Below are 15,333 nucleotides of genomic sequence, written 5' to 3' on the forward strand. Positions count from 1 at the left end.
CCAGGGTAGTGGGTTCGATCCCCGGGACCACCCATACGTAGAATGTATGCACACATGACTGTAAGTCGCTTTGGATAAAAGCGTCTGTTAAATGGCATATATTATTATTATATATTATTATATTATATTATTTTGTATGTGTATTGTGATTTTATATGTGTATTGTGATTTTGTATGTGTATTGTGATTTTATATGTGTATTGTGATTTTATATGTGTATTGTGATTTTGTATGTGTATTGTGATTTTGTATGTGTATTGTGATTTTGTATGTGTATTGTGATTTTATATGTGTATTGTGATTTTGTATGTGTATTGCAAATCAATATTATGATTCAACGTTCCGAACATATTGCTCACCATATGTCTGCAGCAGAGAGACGATCTATGAGAAAATTCTGAAAACATATTGGCTCACTATTTAAAAAGATTGAGAACAAGCTTTGAAGGAAGAACATTTGACATTGTCAAAAATAATATTGCGATTTATATCGTTAAAATCATTTCCTGATATCTAAAATGTGTATTTAAAAAAATAAAAAATAATAATAATCTCTACTAGTCATCATTTAGAATAGTCTCGTGTTCCCACACTCCCGTGCACACTCCCGTGCACACTCCCGTGCACACTCCCGTGCACACTCCCGTGCACACTCCCAAGTGTCGATCGTCAGAAAGCTATCACGGGATCCACGAGTTAATCTGACTGGGTAAATTGAATAAGGAAAAAAAAAAACGAACCGTCTCTTTAAGACCACTCCTAAGACCATTCCTATCCGTGTAATGGTAGTTAGCCTGGCTAATGTTTTATTTTCGTACCCTTGGTTAAAGACTATACTCTTAAGGTCACTGACAATTACTTTAGCATCATGTTAACTCCAATGAAATAGTCCAGACGAAAAGTCTTAGAGTCCTACTCCCCAACCTATTGTGTTGTAGATGCAGGGTTCCGTCCAAAACGGCACCCTATTCCCCTAGAAACACTAAACCAGTTATGGGCCCTGGTCAAAAGTAGTGTACTATATAGGGAATGGGATGCCAATTGGGACTGGAGTGGACACACATTTTGTTTTGTCGGATCATTTGCCTCCTCTCAATACTGTGGCTGCAGTTTGTTTATGTAAATGATCCTCGGCCCACCAGCAGAGAGAGAGAGAGAGAGGGGGAGAGAGAGAGAGAGAGAGAGAGAGAGAGAGAGAGAGAGAGAGAGAGGAGAGAGAGAGAGAGAGAGGGGAGAGAGAGAGAGAGGGGGAGAGAGAGAGGATTATTATTGTTTTGAAACTTCTGTATGTGTAATATTTATTATAAATTTTTGTTGTTTTTCACTTTATATATTCACTCTGTATGTTGTCTACCTCACTTGCTTTGGCAATGTTAACACATGTTTCCCATGCCAATAAAGCCCTTCAATTGAATTGCGATAAACTCTGTGTGTCTAGTAACACTCTTTGCCATTCCTTGTCATTGCCAAATGTCAGGTCATGCCATTTGACACAGACATGGAGTGGTTTAGTTTAAGAAACTAACTGCCTTCCATTTAAAAAAAATATATATTTAGTTTTCATTGTTTGAGTGGCCACTCGAGTGTTTGGTCAATATAATGGATAATCTGTGTTCAAACATGATAACTGAAATTTGTTAGTCATGTGATATCTCAATTGGCCCGAGAGGGGGGTGGGTTGTAGGGGGGACAGGGAGGCGCTGCATCATTCTTGGAGGGGGGGGGGGTTGTCATGTTTACTGTTGCCTTGTTTGTGACCGTGTTTGTGTACTCGTCCTCCTTGTATTGTTTGTAGGGGAATGGAATCAAGACGTACAAATATAACGCGCTGACGTTCATCCCACTGAATCTGTTGGAGCAGTTCAAACGGGTTGCCAACCTTTACTTCCTGGCCCTGCTCATCCTACAGGTCAGTCAGCTGACGACACCCCTGTGTTACGCCCTGTTACGCCCTGTTACGCCCTGTTACATCCTGTTACGTCGTGTGTTACATCCTGTTACGTCCTGTGTTACATCCTGTTACGTCCTGTGTTACATCCTGTTACGTCCTGTTTTACGCCCTGTTACATCCTGTTACGTCCTGTGTTACGTCCTGTGTTACGTCCTCTGTTACGTCCTGTGTTACGTCCTGTGTTACGTCCTGTGTTACGCCCTGTGTTACGTCCTGTGTTACGCCCTGTGTTACGTCCTGTTACGTCCTGTTACGCCCTGTGTTACGCCCTGTGTTACGCCCTGTGTTACGCCCTGTGTTACGCCCTGTGTTACATCCTGTGTTACGTCCTGTGTTACGTCCTGTGTTACGTCCTGTTACGTCCTGTTACGTCCTGTTACGTCCTGTTACGTCCTGTTACGCCCTGTGTTACGCCCTGTGTTACGCCCTGTGTTACGCCCTGTGTTACGCCCTGTGTTACGTCCTGTGTTACGCCCTGTGTTACGTCCTGTGTTACGCCCTGTGTTGCGTCCTGTACGCCCTGTGTTACGCCCTGTGTTACGCCCTGTGTTACGCCCTGTGTTACGCCCTGTGTTGCGTCCTGTGTTGCGTCCTGTGTTGCGTCCTGTGTTGCGTCCTGTGTTGCGTCCTGTTGCGTCCTGTTGCGTCCTGTGTTGCGTCCTGTGTTGCGTCCTGTGTTGCGTCCTGTGTTGCGTCCTGTGTTGCGTCCTGTTACGTCCTGTGTTACGCCCTGTGTTACGCCCTGTGTTACGCCCTGTGTTACGCCCTGTGTTACGCCCTGTGTTACGTCCTGTGTTGCGTCCTGTGTTGCGTCCTGTGTTGCGTCCTGTGTTGCGTCCTGTGTTGCGTCCTGTGTTGCGTCCTGTGTTGCGTCCTGTGTTGCGTCCTGTGTTGCGTCCTGTTGCGTCCTGTGTTGCGTCCTGTGTTACATCCTGTTACGTCCTGTTACGTCCTGTGTTACATCCTTACTGATTTACAAGCATCTTCAGCGGTAGACGGTGGGGTTCCACTAACAGCAAAGAGTCTTCTGTGAGACATCCCAACGTATACTACACTATGGATGGAAGGATTGCGATTGGCTTGTTTTATTGCGAGCAGTTTAAATGAATTTACATAAATGTAAAATGCGATGTAAATACTGACACATCATCATATAACATATAATGGCCCTGGCCTGAGCAGTGAGTGATGAAGCGTTATTGGACAGCAGAAACCCGGCTCCATAGGGGGGGTGAAGTGTGTTTAGCCCCCCCAGTTCAAACATTCACCCCCATAGTTTTACTTTTATGTCTGTACATTAAAAAAAAAAGTTCAAATTGAGTGACAGGTTGGCACTAAAATAATCTGTATCTGCGCTGTGTTAGCACAATGGACAGAGCGGTCTCTGTGTGTGTTGGGAGGGAATGCAAAGCCACTAAGTCGGTCAGGTATGACTCCTTTGGGTTCCCGTAGAAAGCGAGGGGAAAGACAGGTGAGACGTCATTTGTGCACAGTTACAGTGGCGCTGACACACGAGCTCCAAAGCTGACGGAAATATTACGTAAAGTTTTCAGCAGTACGACAGTACAGTAGTCCAGCAGGACATAGGAGAAGAGACTAAGTGTGAAATACTGCCCCCCCTCCCCACTGATTTCAACTGGCCCCTTAGTCACTTCATCCTGGCACCGGGTTCACAGGTCAGGATGGAACAATAGACTAGAGATGGTTGTACTTTCCTTTCTTCCCCCATCATCAGATTATTCCTGTGATCACGGCTGCCTTGAATCCTCTGAACATGTTTGATTGAATGATGAAGTGATAGTTTCTGTGATATTAATTTGTAACAATGTTTTTTATTTCCTTTTTAATATATTATTATTATTTTTCCTATCCCTCTTTTCCTATTCTTGGGATCACCAGATTGGATTAGACATTAGATTGTTACTTTAACATTCAGACTCTGATATTAATAATACACTCTAGGTATGACTCCTTTGGCTTCCCGTAGAAAGCGAGGGGAAAGACGAATCCTCTGAACATGTTTGATTGAATGTTAAAGTAACAGACTCTGATATTAATAATACACTGTTGTGATTATTCCTCTCTCCTCAGATTATTCCTGAGATCACCACGTTGCCTTGGTACACGACCTTAGTGCCTTTAGTTCTGGTGCTGGGAATCACAGCCATCAAAGACCTAGTGGATGATCTGGTGCGTGACTCATCCACTTCTCGCTGGCTACATCAATTCTCCACTCTTCTCCTAAAGTCTTCGCGCCGAAACGTGGTGTCCTATAGATCAGTAGTTCCCAACATTTTCCTTTCCGGGGACCACCAAATCAACGTCCAAAACCTCTTGAGTACCAGCTTTTCGCGGAGTCGCGGAATTCTTTAACATAAAATATTATAGAGGTCAAATTTCAGAATCAATGTTCTCAGTGAATGTAACAGATTAAAGGACTTTCATTACAGATGGATATTTGTTCAACACTTTTCATTGTATAAATTTAATTTATAATTGATTATAACCTCCATTATTGTCACAATTTATTCTTTTTAGAGAAAATATATTTTTATATAATTTGCGGACCACCTGCAACTAAGAAAAAGGCCTCTTTTTATTTATGCATCTCCCCCCCACCCCCACCCCATTGTCATGTGTAGTACACTACATTTTGTTGTGAAGAGCTCACTGTGGTCCATTAGTGTAATTCTGAACCCTGGCGGGTGTTTTCTCTCCCCATCTAACAGGCCCGCCACAGGATGGACAAGGAGATCAACAACAGGAAGTGTGATGTCCTCCTGGATGGCAGGTAATGAGGATGATGAACCATAGACATGGATAGATATGTACTTGGAATTGACCCTGCAGTGGCATTGAGGGCTTTCACCATTTTGAAGTAGTCAACTGGGTGGGACTTTCTATAGGTTAAGGAAGGATCACATGATTCCATCCAGGTCATCGGGAGGGATCAGCCAATGAATTATACCCATGAGCAAACATTCCATAACTGCAGGTGGCAGTAAATCGCCATCCTTGGCTTTATACCTGTTCAAACAACAGCCTCCAGGTGGCAGTATGCACCCTTTCTGTTTGAAACCAACTCATAGAAGTAGTAAAAGAAGAAGCTCTGACACCATAATGGGACAGATGCAAAGAGGAGTCGTCTATCTAAGTCTATGGTGTGAACATAGAAACGAGAACAGTATTGTGTTCTGGATCTCCGTAGTGCAACAGTGTATCTTTTTGTAATCTCGTACCTTGTTTATTGTATTGTCTGTGCTATGCATCAACAAGAGGAACTTCATGTTTTGAACATGATAAAGAATAGGGGGGGGGTAAAAAAATGACAAACTTTTTCCAAATCCAGGTTTCAAGAGTCAAAGTGGATGAACATCCATGTTGGTGATGTGGTTCGTTTGAAGAAAAATGGTCACATCCCGGTAATGTCATTTATTTGTTCTTTGACTCTGTTCCTTTTAAAATAAAAATATATATATACTTTTGAACAATTCTGAAGGTTCTGAATTTATATTTCATAATGTATTATTCATTTGATTTAATTGAAACCAACCAGCCATTTTTATAATTCAGTTCCCCAAAAATAATTTGATCATTTTTTTAAAATATATTTTTTTTAGGCCGACATTCTGTTGTTGTCCAGTTCAAACCCCAACAGTCTTTGTTATGTGGAAACTGCCGAGCTCGATGGGTAAGATGTTCTCAAACACAAGTAAATGTATTGGCCTTCCTGTCCCAAAAGGCATCCTATTTCTTATATATTCTATGTGCCCTAGTCAAAAGTAGTGCACTTTGAGCCCTATTGGGCCCTGGTCAAAAGTAGTGCACTTTGAGCCCTATTGGGCCCTGGTCAAAAGTAGTGCACTTTGAGCCCTATTGGGCCCTGGTCAAAAGTAGTGCACTTTGAGCCCTATTGGGCCCTGGTCAAAAGTAGGGCCCTGGTCAAAAGTAGTGCACTTTGAGCCCTATTGGGCCCTGGTCAAAAGTAGTGCACTTTGAGCCCTATTGGGCCCTGGTCAAAAGTAGGGCCCTGGTCAAAAGTAGTGCACTTTGAGCCCTATTGGGCCCTGGTCAAAAGTAGTGCACTTTGAGCCCTATTGGGCCCTGGTCAAAAGTAGTGCACTTTGAGCCCTATTGGGCCCTGGTCAAAAGTAGTGCACTTTGAGCCCTATTGGGCCCTGGTCAAAAGTAGTGCACTTTGAGTCCTATTGGGCCCTGGTCAAAAGTAGTGCACTTTGAGCCCTATTGGGCCCTGGTCAAAAGTAGTGCACTCTGTAGGGAATATGTTGTCATTTGGGACACATCCCAGGTCTTCAAACCTCGTTGTGAATTCTGACATTTCATAATGGGGTTGTCAACAACTGTTCCTTGATTAAACAGGAGAAATGACATTAACAGGACGTGCCTTTTGTGTAAACATAAACATTTTAATAAGAGCTGAAATTGGATTAAAACATGTTTTGCTGAGACTTGTTGTAGTCGGTCTGTTTTTAAGCCTGTTGATTTTTTTAGATCGATAACCTTTTCGTTAATCAAACAATACTATCAAAAGGATAACATGGTTTAGTTTCTTTAAATGTACAGATGCTCCCTAGCCTGAGTGTATATATAATATAATAATAATATATGCCATTTAGCAGACGCTTTTATCCAAAGCGACTTACAGTCATGTGTGCATACATTCTACGTATGGGTGGTCCTGGGGATCGAACCCACTACCCTGGCGTTACAAGCGCCATGCTCTACCAACTGAGCTACAGAAGTCTGTTTGTGCTAGCATGCCAAATAAGAGAGACCAGATCTGGGACTAAGGATAAGATGTTCCCTGCATTCTATAGAAGTCCACTGGAAAATGAAAGTACGTTTCTTGATTTTCAGGGAAACCAACCTGAAGTTTAAAATGGGTCTGAAAGTAACAGACGAGAGACTGCAGGAGGAGCGCCAGCTGGCACAGTTTGACGGTAACATACTGCTGTGCTGTAGTAACGAGAGAAAACACCATGTAGAGTATCACAATATTATTTCAGAGAGCGTGTACAGATGAGTGGAATCCTGAGAGTGGGAGAGAGACGGTGGGAGAGAAAGTGGGTCCACTCTTCTCTTTTAGTGTCTTCCAGATGTATTTGCAGTCGTAAACTACGGGGCACCCAGGATGGCAGTTATTGCTTGTCAAATATATCCTGTCGAGCTGTGCAGCTAGCTAGACTCTGCCTGGTCACGGTTTTCTCCCCCCCCCCCCCTCCCAGCTATGATGGTGTGAGCCATAGAAATAAAATGAGTAGAAAAGACTTGCAACACCTCATCATAACAAGTTCTGATACTGTTCCGCCCAGGATAGTGTGGTCACTTCCCTTATACAGCCAGGATAGTGTGGTCACTGTTCCCTCATACAGCCAGGATAGTGTGGTCACTGTTCCCTCATACAGCCAGGATAGTGTGGTCACTTCCCTTATACAGCCAGGATAGTGTGGTCACTGTTCCCTTATACAGCCAGGATAGTGTGGTCACTGTTCCCTTATACAGCCAGGATAGTGTGGTCACTGTTCCCTTATACAGCCAGGATAGTGTGGTCACTGTTCCCTTATACAGCCAGGATAGTGTGGCCACTGTTCCCTTATACAGCCAGGATAGTGTGGTCACTGTTCCCTTATACAGCCAGGATAGTGTGGTCACTGTTCCCTCATACAGCCAGGATAGTGTGGTCACTGTTCCCTCATACAGCCAGGATAGTGTGGTCACTTCCCTTGTTCCCTCATACAGCCAGGAGAGTGTGTTGTCTTGTTTCTCTGTACAGCCGTGATAGTGTGTTGTCACTGTTGTCTTGTCTTGTTTTATACAGCCAGTGATAGTGTGTTGTCACTGTTTCCGTTTTATACAGCCAGTGATAGTGTGTTGTCACTGTTGTCTCGTTTCTATACAGCCAGTGATAGTGTGTTGTCACTGTTTCCCTCCATACAGCCAGGATAGTGTGTTGTCACTGTTGTCTTGTTTCTCCATACAGCCAGGATAGTGTGGTCACTGTTGTTCGTTTCTCCATAAAGCCAGTGATAGTGTGTTGTCACTGTTGTCTTGTTTCTCCGTACAGCCGTGATAGTGTGTTGTCACTGTTGTCTTGTTTCTCCGTACAGCCGTGATAGTGTGTTGTCACTGTTGTCTTGTTTCTCCGTACAGCCGTGATAGTGTGTTGTCACTGTTGTCTTGTTTCTCCGTACAGCCGTGATAGTGTGTTGTCACTGTTGTTGTTTCTCCGTACAGCCGTGATAGTGTGTTGTCACTGTTGTCTTGTGATAGTGTGTTGTCACTGTTGTCTGTTTCTCCGTACAGCCGTGATAGTGTGTTGTCACTGTTGTCTTGTTTCTCCGTACAGCCGTGATAGTGTTGTCACTGTTGAGCCCAACAACCGTCTGGATAAGTTGTCACTGTTGTCTTGTTTCTGGAGGAAAGACAGATTCCCTCTGGATCTGGACAATATGTGTTGTCACTGTTGTCTTGTTTCTCCGTACAGCCGTGATAGTGTGTTGTCACTGTTGTCTCGTTTCTCCGTACAGCCATGATAGTGTGTGAGGAGCCCAACAACCGTCTGGATAAGTTCACGGGGACCATGTGTTGGAGGAAAGACAGATTCCCTCTGGATCTGGACAATATGATGCTGAGAGGATGTAGGATCAGAAACACTGACGAGTGTCACGGACTGGTCATCTTCGCAGGTAAGAACACACTTTTCGGAACCAACGAACACACACCAACGACCACGGTCATATTGCAAATATTGCTGCCTTGGACTTAATCTCATCCAAACCCTTTACTCTTCTGTTTGTTCACCGTTCTGCTGTAGGCGCTGACACTAAAATCATGAGGAATGGGGGCAAGACCAGGTTCAAGAGGACTAAAATCGATGAGCTGATGAACTACATGGTGTATAGTGTAAGTGGTAGACTCAATCACCCCCTCGCAATATTTCAGCCTGTATGAAATGAAGTCTCTTAATAACAGCCATCTACAGTGCCTTCAGAAAGCATTCATACTCCATGACTTATTCTACATTTGGTTGTCACAGCCTGAATTCAAAATGGATTCATTTAATTACTCAACCATCTACACACAATAGCCCATAATGACAGTGTTTATTTTTTATTTTTTTTACAAATATATTGAAAATTTAAATACATATCAAATTTTCCATAGGTATTTACACCTCTGAGTCAATACATGTTAGAATCCTCTTTGGCAGCGATTACAGCTGTGAGTCTTCTTGGTGAGTCTCTAAGAGCTGTGAGTCTTCTTGGTGAGTCTCTAAGAGCTGTGAGTCTTCTGGGTAAGTCTCTAAGAGCTGTGAGTCTTCTGGGTAAGTCTCTAAGAGCTGTGAGTCTTCTTGGTGAGTCTCTAAGAGCTGTGAGTCTTCTTGGTGAGTCTCTAAGAGCTGTGAGTCTTCTTGGTGAGTCTCTAAGAGCTGTGAGTCTTCTTGGTGAGTCTCTAAGAGCTTTTCACACCTGGATTGTGCAATATGAACCCATTTTTAAGCTCTGCCAAGTTGGTTGTTGATCATTGCTAGAATACATTTTCAGGTCTTGCCATAGATTTTCAAGTAGATTTAAGTCCAAACTGTAACTCGGGCCACTCAGGAATATTCACTGTCTTCTTGGCAAGCAACTCCAGTGTATAGGTGGCCTTCTGTTTTAGGTAGTTGTCCTGAAAAGCTCCCTAATCCTTGCTGATGACAAGCTTACCCATAACATGATGCAGCCACCACCAGGCTTGAAGATAAGAGTGGTACTCAGTGATGTTGTTGGATTTGCTCCAAACATAACACTTTGTATTGCAATATTACTTTAGTTCCTTGTTGCAAACAGGATGTGTGTTTCTGGAATATTTGTATTCTGTACAGGCTTCCTTTTCACTCTTGTCATTTAGGTTAGTATTGTGGAGGATAGTATCATTTTGTTGATCCATTCTCTGTGTTATCCTATCACAGCCATTAAACTCTATAACTGTTTTAAAAGGAACATTGTCCTCATGGTGAAATCCCTGAGCGGTTTCCTTTCTCTCCGGCAACTGAGTTGGGAAGGGCACCTGTATCTTTTGTAGTGACTGGGTGTATTGATACACCATCCAAAGTGTAATTATTAACTTCACCATGCTCAAAGGGATATTCAATGTCTCCTTTATTTATGTTGACTCATCTACCAATAGGTGTCCTTTGCAAGGCATTGGAAAAACCTTGTGGTTGAATGAATCTGTGTTTGACAGTCACTGCTGCACCAAAAGCATAATTCCACAACATTATGTGGGATATTGTATGTAGGCCAGAGACACAATCTCAATTGAATTAATGTTTTATTCGTGCTGTTTTAACACAATAAAAAAATGTGGAGTCAGTCAAGGGGGTGTGAATTCTCTCTGAAGGCTTTGCACATGCTTGATGATGGCTTGTGAGAATAGAGAGACAGTGGAAGAACTCCATCCAAAAGCTCATCCCTTCCTCCCTCCGTCAGATCTTTGTAATCCTGATCCTGGTGTGTGCTGGCCTGGCCATCGGAAACTCCTTCTGGTACGAGGAGGTAGGCAGCAGGGCCTGGTATCTGAAAGATGGCAAGGATCAGACTGCTTCTTACAGAGGTTTCCTCAGCTTCTGGGGGTACATCATCGTGCTCAACACCATGGTTCCCATCTCCCTCTACGTCAGGTGAGTCGTCACAAAACCCAGGCTAACTCGCACTTGTACCCTCTATTACCCTCGATCTCAGAAGAGATGGTCGTTTCAGGATCAGCAATGGTCATATATCCAAGTTCCAATTATCCTAACACACAGATGTCAGCAACCCAGAATCTGTCTTCTGGGCCAGCCGTGTTTTCGTCTGTTAGCAGAGACTAACCTGATGGAGAAGTAGAACAATGAATATCTCTTGATCTAAGACTTGAAGTGTGTATTTACTATCTCTACCTTCTACTTCCACAAACTTTATTAGACTTTATTACATATTTTAATGTTCTAGTTATCCTATTTTAACATGTAGAAATTGTGATTCTGATGGGGGAAAAAAAGTCAACCTGGTTAATTTCTCCTAACCTGACTGTCATGATGCTATTTCCTCTACTTCCTGTCCAGTGTGGAAGTGATTCGTTTGGGCCAGTCGAAGTTCATCAACTGGGACCTTCAGATGTACTACCAGGAGAAAGACACGCCAGCCAAGGCCCGTACCACCACCCTCAACGAACAACTGGGTCAGATCGAGTACGTCTTCTCAGACAAGACCGGTACCCTCACGCAGAACATCATGGCCTTCAAGAAGTGCACCATCGCCGGACGCACCTTCGGTTAGACAAATGTCCTTTCACTTCTGACACCATGTATTGATGGGGCGGCAGGGTAGCCTAGTGGTTAGAGTGTAGGGGCGGCAGGGTAGCCTAGTGGTTAGAGTGTAGGGGCGGCAGGGTAGCCTAGTGGTTAGAGTGTAGGGGCGGCAGGGTAGCCTAGTGGTTAGAGTGTAGGGGCGGCAGGGTAGCCTAGTGGTTAGAGCGTTGGACTAGTAACTGGAAGGTTGCAAGTTCAAATCCCCGAGCTGACAAGGTACAAATCTGTCGTTCAGGGGCAGAACAAGGCAGTGTTGTTCTGCCCCTGAACAGGCAGTTAACCCACTGTTCCTAGGCCATCATTGAAAATAAGAATGTGTTCTAAACTGACTTGCCTATTTAAATAAAGGTAAAATAAAAATGAAAAATTGATAAGGAGAAGAGCAGAACATCTTCAGGAAGATACAAATTGATAGGTTGTACAGAGCATTATGGGTACTGCAGTGTATCGTGCTAAACTTATATCCTGGCTTGGATGGAAATTCTGGTCCACTGCATTTGTGTTAGACATGACAAAAATGATGTAAAGATGTTGTGAAGATGCCTGTATAAGTACAACAACGAACCAATACGTTTCATTTTGCCAGGCGACCCCACCACTGCCGAGGGAGTGACTCTGAATCGTGGAAAGGTGAGGTTGACCATTCTATTCCCGATTGTCACAGTGTAACATGACTGTTTCTGCTATTCAAAACGCTTTACATTTCAACATCTGTTGCGAGAGATTACATTAAAATAAAAGTATTCAGGGTCAGGTTCCTGGACTCAGATCAAGCACAGTCCCAGACTAAAAAGCGTTCAAAGTAGATTCCCCATCTAAAAGTGTTGTTAGTTCAGGACTGTTAAAGGAATTCTAAATTCCTCTGTTTTATTTCCCAATCAAAATTAAACACTCTGTCAATGCATTTAAAGGTTTGTAAGACCCTAATATTTTATAAGAATGGACAGAGCCCCGGTCTTAAAAGTCCGATAACAGCGTTTAATACAAGAGAGTACTAAAGTTAATACACATTTTGCCACGGGTTATAAACTGAAAATTACGTCAGCGTTTTCTAAATGTTATGTCTCTTCTTGACACTGGTAGAAAGGCCCTATAGATCTCAAGCCTTCCCTCCTCGCCTAGAGCCAAGGTCAGTCTGTGTAGATAAGCATTCTAGACAGTCTGGAGATGGTTCATTCATTTGTACAAAGGAACAGACCGTCATTGTACTAAACTCCTGACTACATTATATTCAATACTGAGAGCAACAGAGAAAATTCATACATGTACAGGAACATAAGTCTTTTAATTCATCCTGATTGAAATGTATACATAATTAGTCATTATAGATAACAAAAAAAAATCCCTTAACAAGGACCTAGGTTTAATCTGGGTCCAGGGAACCGGCCTTCCGAGTATCTGTAGCATCGTGTTGATGGTCATTTCTTCTCCTCGGTACTTCACAGCCAGTGGATTTCAGCTGGAACAAGTACGCAGACAGCAAGTTTGAGTACTTGGATCATTCCCTGGTGGCCTGCATCCGGTCCAAGAAGGAGAAAGAAACGCTGGAGTTCTTCAAGTTGCTGTCTCTGTGTCACACGGTCATGGTAGAGCAGAAAGAAGGTGAGCATTCGACAACCTGCATTCTAGTGATGTTGGTAGAGCATGGTGCTTGTAACGCCAGGGTAGTGGGTTCGATCCCCAGGACCACCCATACGTAGAATGTACGTAGAATGTATGCACACATGACTGTAAGTCGCTTTGGATAAAAGCGTCTGCTAAATGGCATATATTATTATTATTATTATTATATATTGTCAAAGTTCAGACGTCACTGATTTATACACAATGGTCTGGTATCCCGGACACCGAAAAAGCCTGGTCCTTAACGAAAAAAAACATGCTCAATGGAGAATTTATTGAAAATCTTTCTTAGACCAGGATCGATCTTTATCTGTGTCTGGGGGAACCGGCCCAATATTTATTTAACAGGAACATACACAAACCGGTAGTCTTAGTTTAGTGTACTACAGACACTGATGAATAGTCTATAATACAGGTGTAACATAACCTCTGACCCCAGAGTTGATGTGCGTCTGTTGTCCTCAATCCTCAGATGAGTTGGTGTACCAGGCAGCCTCTCCTGACGAGGGGGCTCTGGTGACGGCTGCCAGGAACTTCGGTTTTGTGTTCCTGTCCCGTACCCAGGACACCATCACCATCAGCGAGATGGACCAGGAGATGACCTACGAGGTGTTGGCCCTGCTCGACTTTAACAGCGACCGCAAACGCATGTCCATCATCCGTGAGTGACAGTTTTAAGTCTGTGATCCCTGGGACTTTTGTAGGGTTGAAAAACTGTGGATATTTTTGGAGTTCCCAGGTTTGTTCGAATTCCTAGTTGGATAATTCCCTCTCTGTTTGATTCCCTCTCTGTTTGACTCCCTCCCTGTTTGATTCCCTCCCTGTTTGATTCCCTCCCTGTTTGATTCCCTCCCTGTTTGATTCCCTCCCTGTTTGATTCCCTCCCTGTTTGATTCCCTCCCTGTTTGATTCCCTCCCTGTTTGATTCCCTCCCTGTTTGATTCCCTCCCTGTTTGATTCCCTCCCTGTTTGATTCCCTCTCTGTTTGATTCCCTCTCTGTTTGATTCCCTCCCTGTTTTATCTTCCAGCTGACCAGGATTTTTGGGGAACTTTGGGAAAGCTGGAATTTTGCAAGATTAGCCCTTTCACTGTGACCATCTCCCTAATGTGCTGTCTTGTCTCTCTCACCCACTCTCACACACACAGTGAGGTTCCCCGATGGCCGGATCCGTTTGTACTGTAAAGGAGCAGACACGGTCATCTACGAACGCCTCTCTCCTAACTCCAGACACAAGGAAGTGACCCAGACGGCTCTGGATGTGAGTCAACAATATCTGTTCTGGGGTGTTTTTTAATATGGCAGATGTGTCAAACTCCTTTTGCCCAGGGGCCACATTCTGACGTCATCGTTTTGAGACCCCTGCTGTACGACTTTGAGCCTATGTGGAGTTGCAGTGGCCTTAGTTTGACGTGTTGTTGAACTCATTGTGGTCACGTGACAAATTAAACTTGAGCTCAAATAGTTTCTCTAAAAAATAGACGATGCATGTTTTTCATTGGTGCATCATTCTCTTCCTTTGTAGATCTTTGCCAACCAGACTCTCCGGACCCTGTGTTTGTGTTATAAGGATATCAGTAAGCAGGAGTTTGACGCCTGGGCTAAGAAGCACAAGGATGCCAGTGTTGCTATGGGCAACAGGGAGGCTGCTCTAGATCGAGTGTATGAACAGATTGAGAACAACCTCATGGTAGGACACACTCCAAATACTTAAATCGTTAAGATATAAACAGATTTTTTTAAACTGTTATTTTACCAGGTAAGTTGCCTGAACACATTCTCATTTACAGCACTGACCTGGGGAAAAGTTTGTATTTGTGTTTATTATGGATCCCCATTAGTTCTTACCAAGGCAGCAGCTACTCTTCCTGGGGTTTATTATGGATCCCCATTAGTTCCTGCCAAGGCAGCAGTTACTCTTCCTGGGGTTTATTATGGATCCCCATTAGTTCCTGCCAAGGCAGCAGCTACTCTTCCTGGGGTTTATTATGGATCCCCATTAGTTCCTGCCAAGGCAGCAGTTACTCTTCCTGGGGTTTATTATGGATCCCCATTAGTTCCTGCCAAGGCAGCAGCTACTCTTCCTGGGGTTTATTATGGATCCCCATTAGTTCCTGCCAAGGCAGCAGCTACTCTTCCTGGGGTTTATTATGGATCCCCATTAGTTCCTTCCAAGGCAGCAGTTACTCTTCCTGGGGTTTATTATGGATCCCCATTAGTTCCTACCAAGGCAGCAGTTACTCTTCCTGGGGTTTATTAGGGATCCCCATTAGTTCCTACCAAGGCAGCAGCTACTCTTCCTGGGGTTTATTATGGATCCCCATTTGTTCCTACCTGAACCAGGTTGCAGGCACTAGTTAGTTTGAAGCTTTCTCTTGAGTCGGCATCCTAATGAAAGCCAGTCAATA

General features: G+C 43.6%; 1 protein-coding gene across 2 annotated transcripts in view; it reads left to right on the top strand.

The window, feature by feature from the left end:
- Positions 1-15,333, top strand: part of LOC123989546 (phospholipid-transporting ATPase IC-like) — a 42,380-nt gene that overhangs the window by 18,920 nt on the left and 8,127 nt on the right. The window contains exons 4-18 of one of the 2 annotated variants that reach the window (XM_046290634.1): positions 1,796-1,909; positions 4,043-4,141; positions 4,681-4,742; positions 5,301-5,373; positions 5,572-5,642; positions 6,830-6,912; positions 8,500-8,658; positions 8,787-8,875; positions 10,444-10,634; positions 11,058-11,266; positions 11,890-11,933; positions 12,749-12,905; positions 13,399-13,587; positions 14,074-14,186; positions 14,451-14,615. In XM_046290634.1, coding sequence (XP_046146590.1) covers positions 1,796-1,909; positions 4,043-4,141; positions 4,681-4,742; positions 5,301-5,373; positions 5,572-5,642; positions 6,830-6,912; positions 8,500-8,658; positions 8,787-8,875; positions 10,444-10,634; positions 11,058-11,266; positions 11,890-11,933; positions 12,749-12,905; positions 13,399-13,587; positions 14,074-14,186; positions 14,451-14,615 — 1,818 coding nt within the window. The remainder of the gene's footprint in view (positions 1-1,795; positions 1,910-4,042; positions 4,142-4,680; positions 4,743-5,300; positions 5,374-5,571; positions 5,643-6,829; positions 6,913-8,499; positions 8,659-8,786; positions 8,876-10,443; positions 10,635-11,057; positions 11,267-11,889; positions 11,934-12,748; positions 12,906-13,398; positions 13,588-14,073; positions 14,187-14,450; positions 14,616-15,333) is intronic. The other variant, XM_046290635.1, reaches the window with a different exon arrangement.

The sequence above is a fragment of the Oncorhynchus gorbuscha genome, linkage group LG11 (genome assembly GCF_021184085.1).
Source record: "Oncorhynchus gorbuscha isolate QuinsamMale2020 ecotype Even-year linkage group LG11, OgorEven_v1.0, whole genome shotgun sequence".
Lineage (NCBI taxonomy): Eukaryota > Metazoa > Chordata > Actinopteri > Salmoniformes > Salmonidae > Oncorhynchus > Oncorhynchus gorbuscha.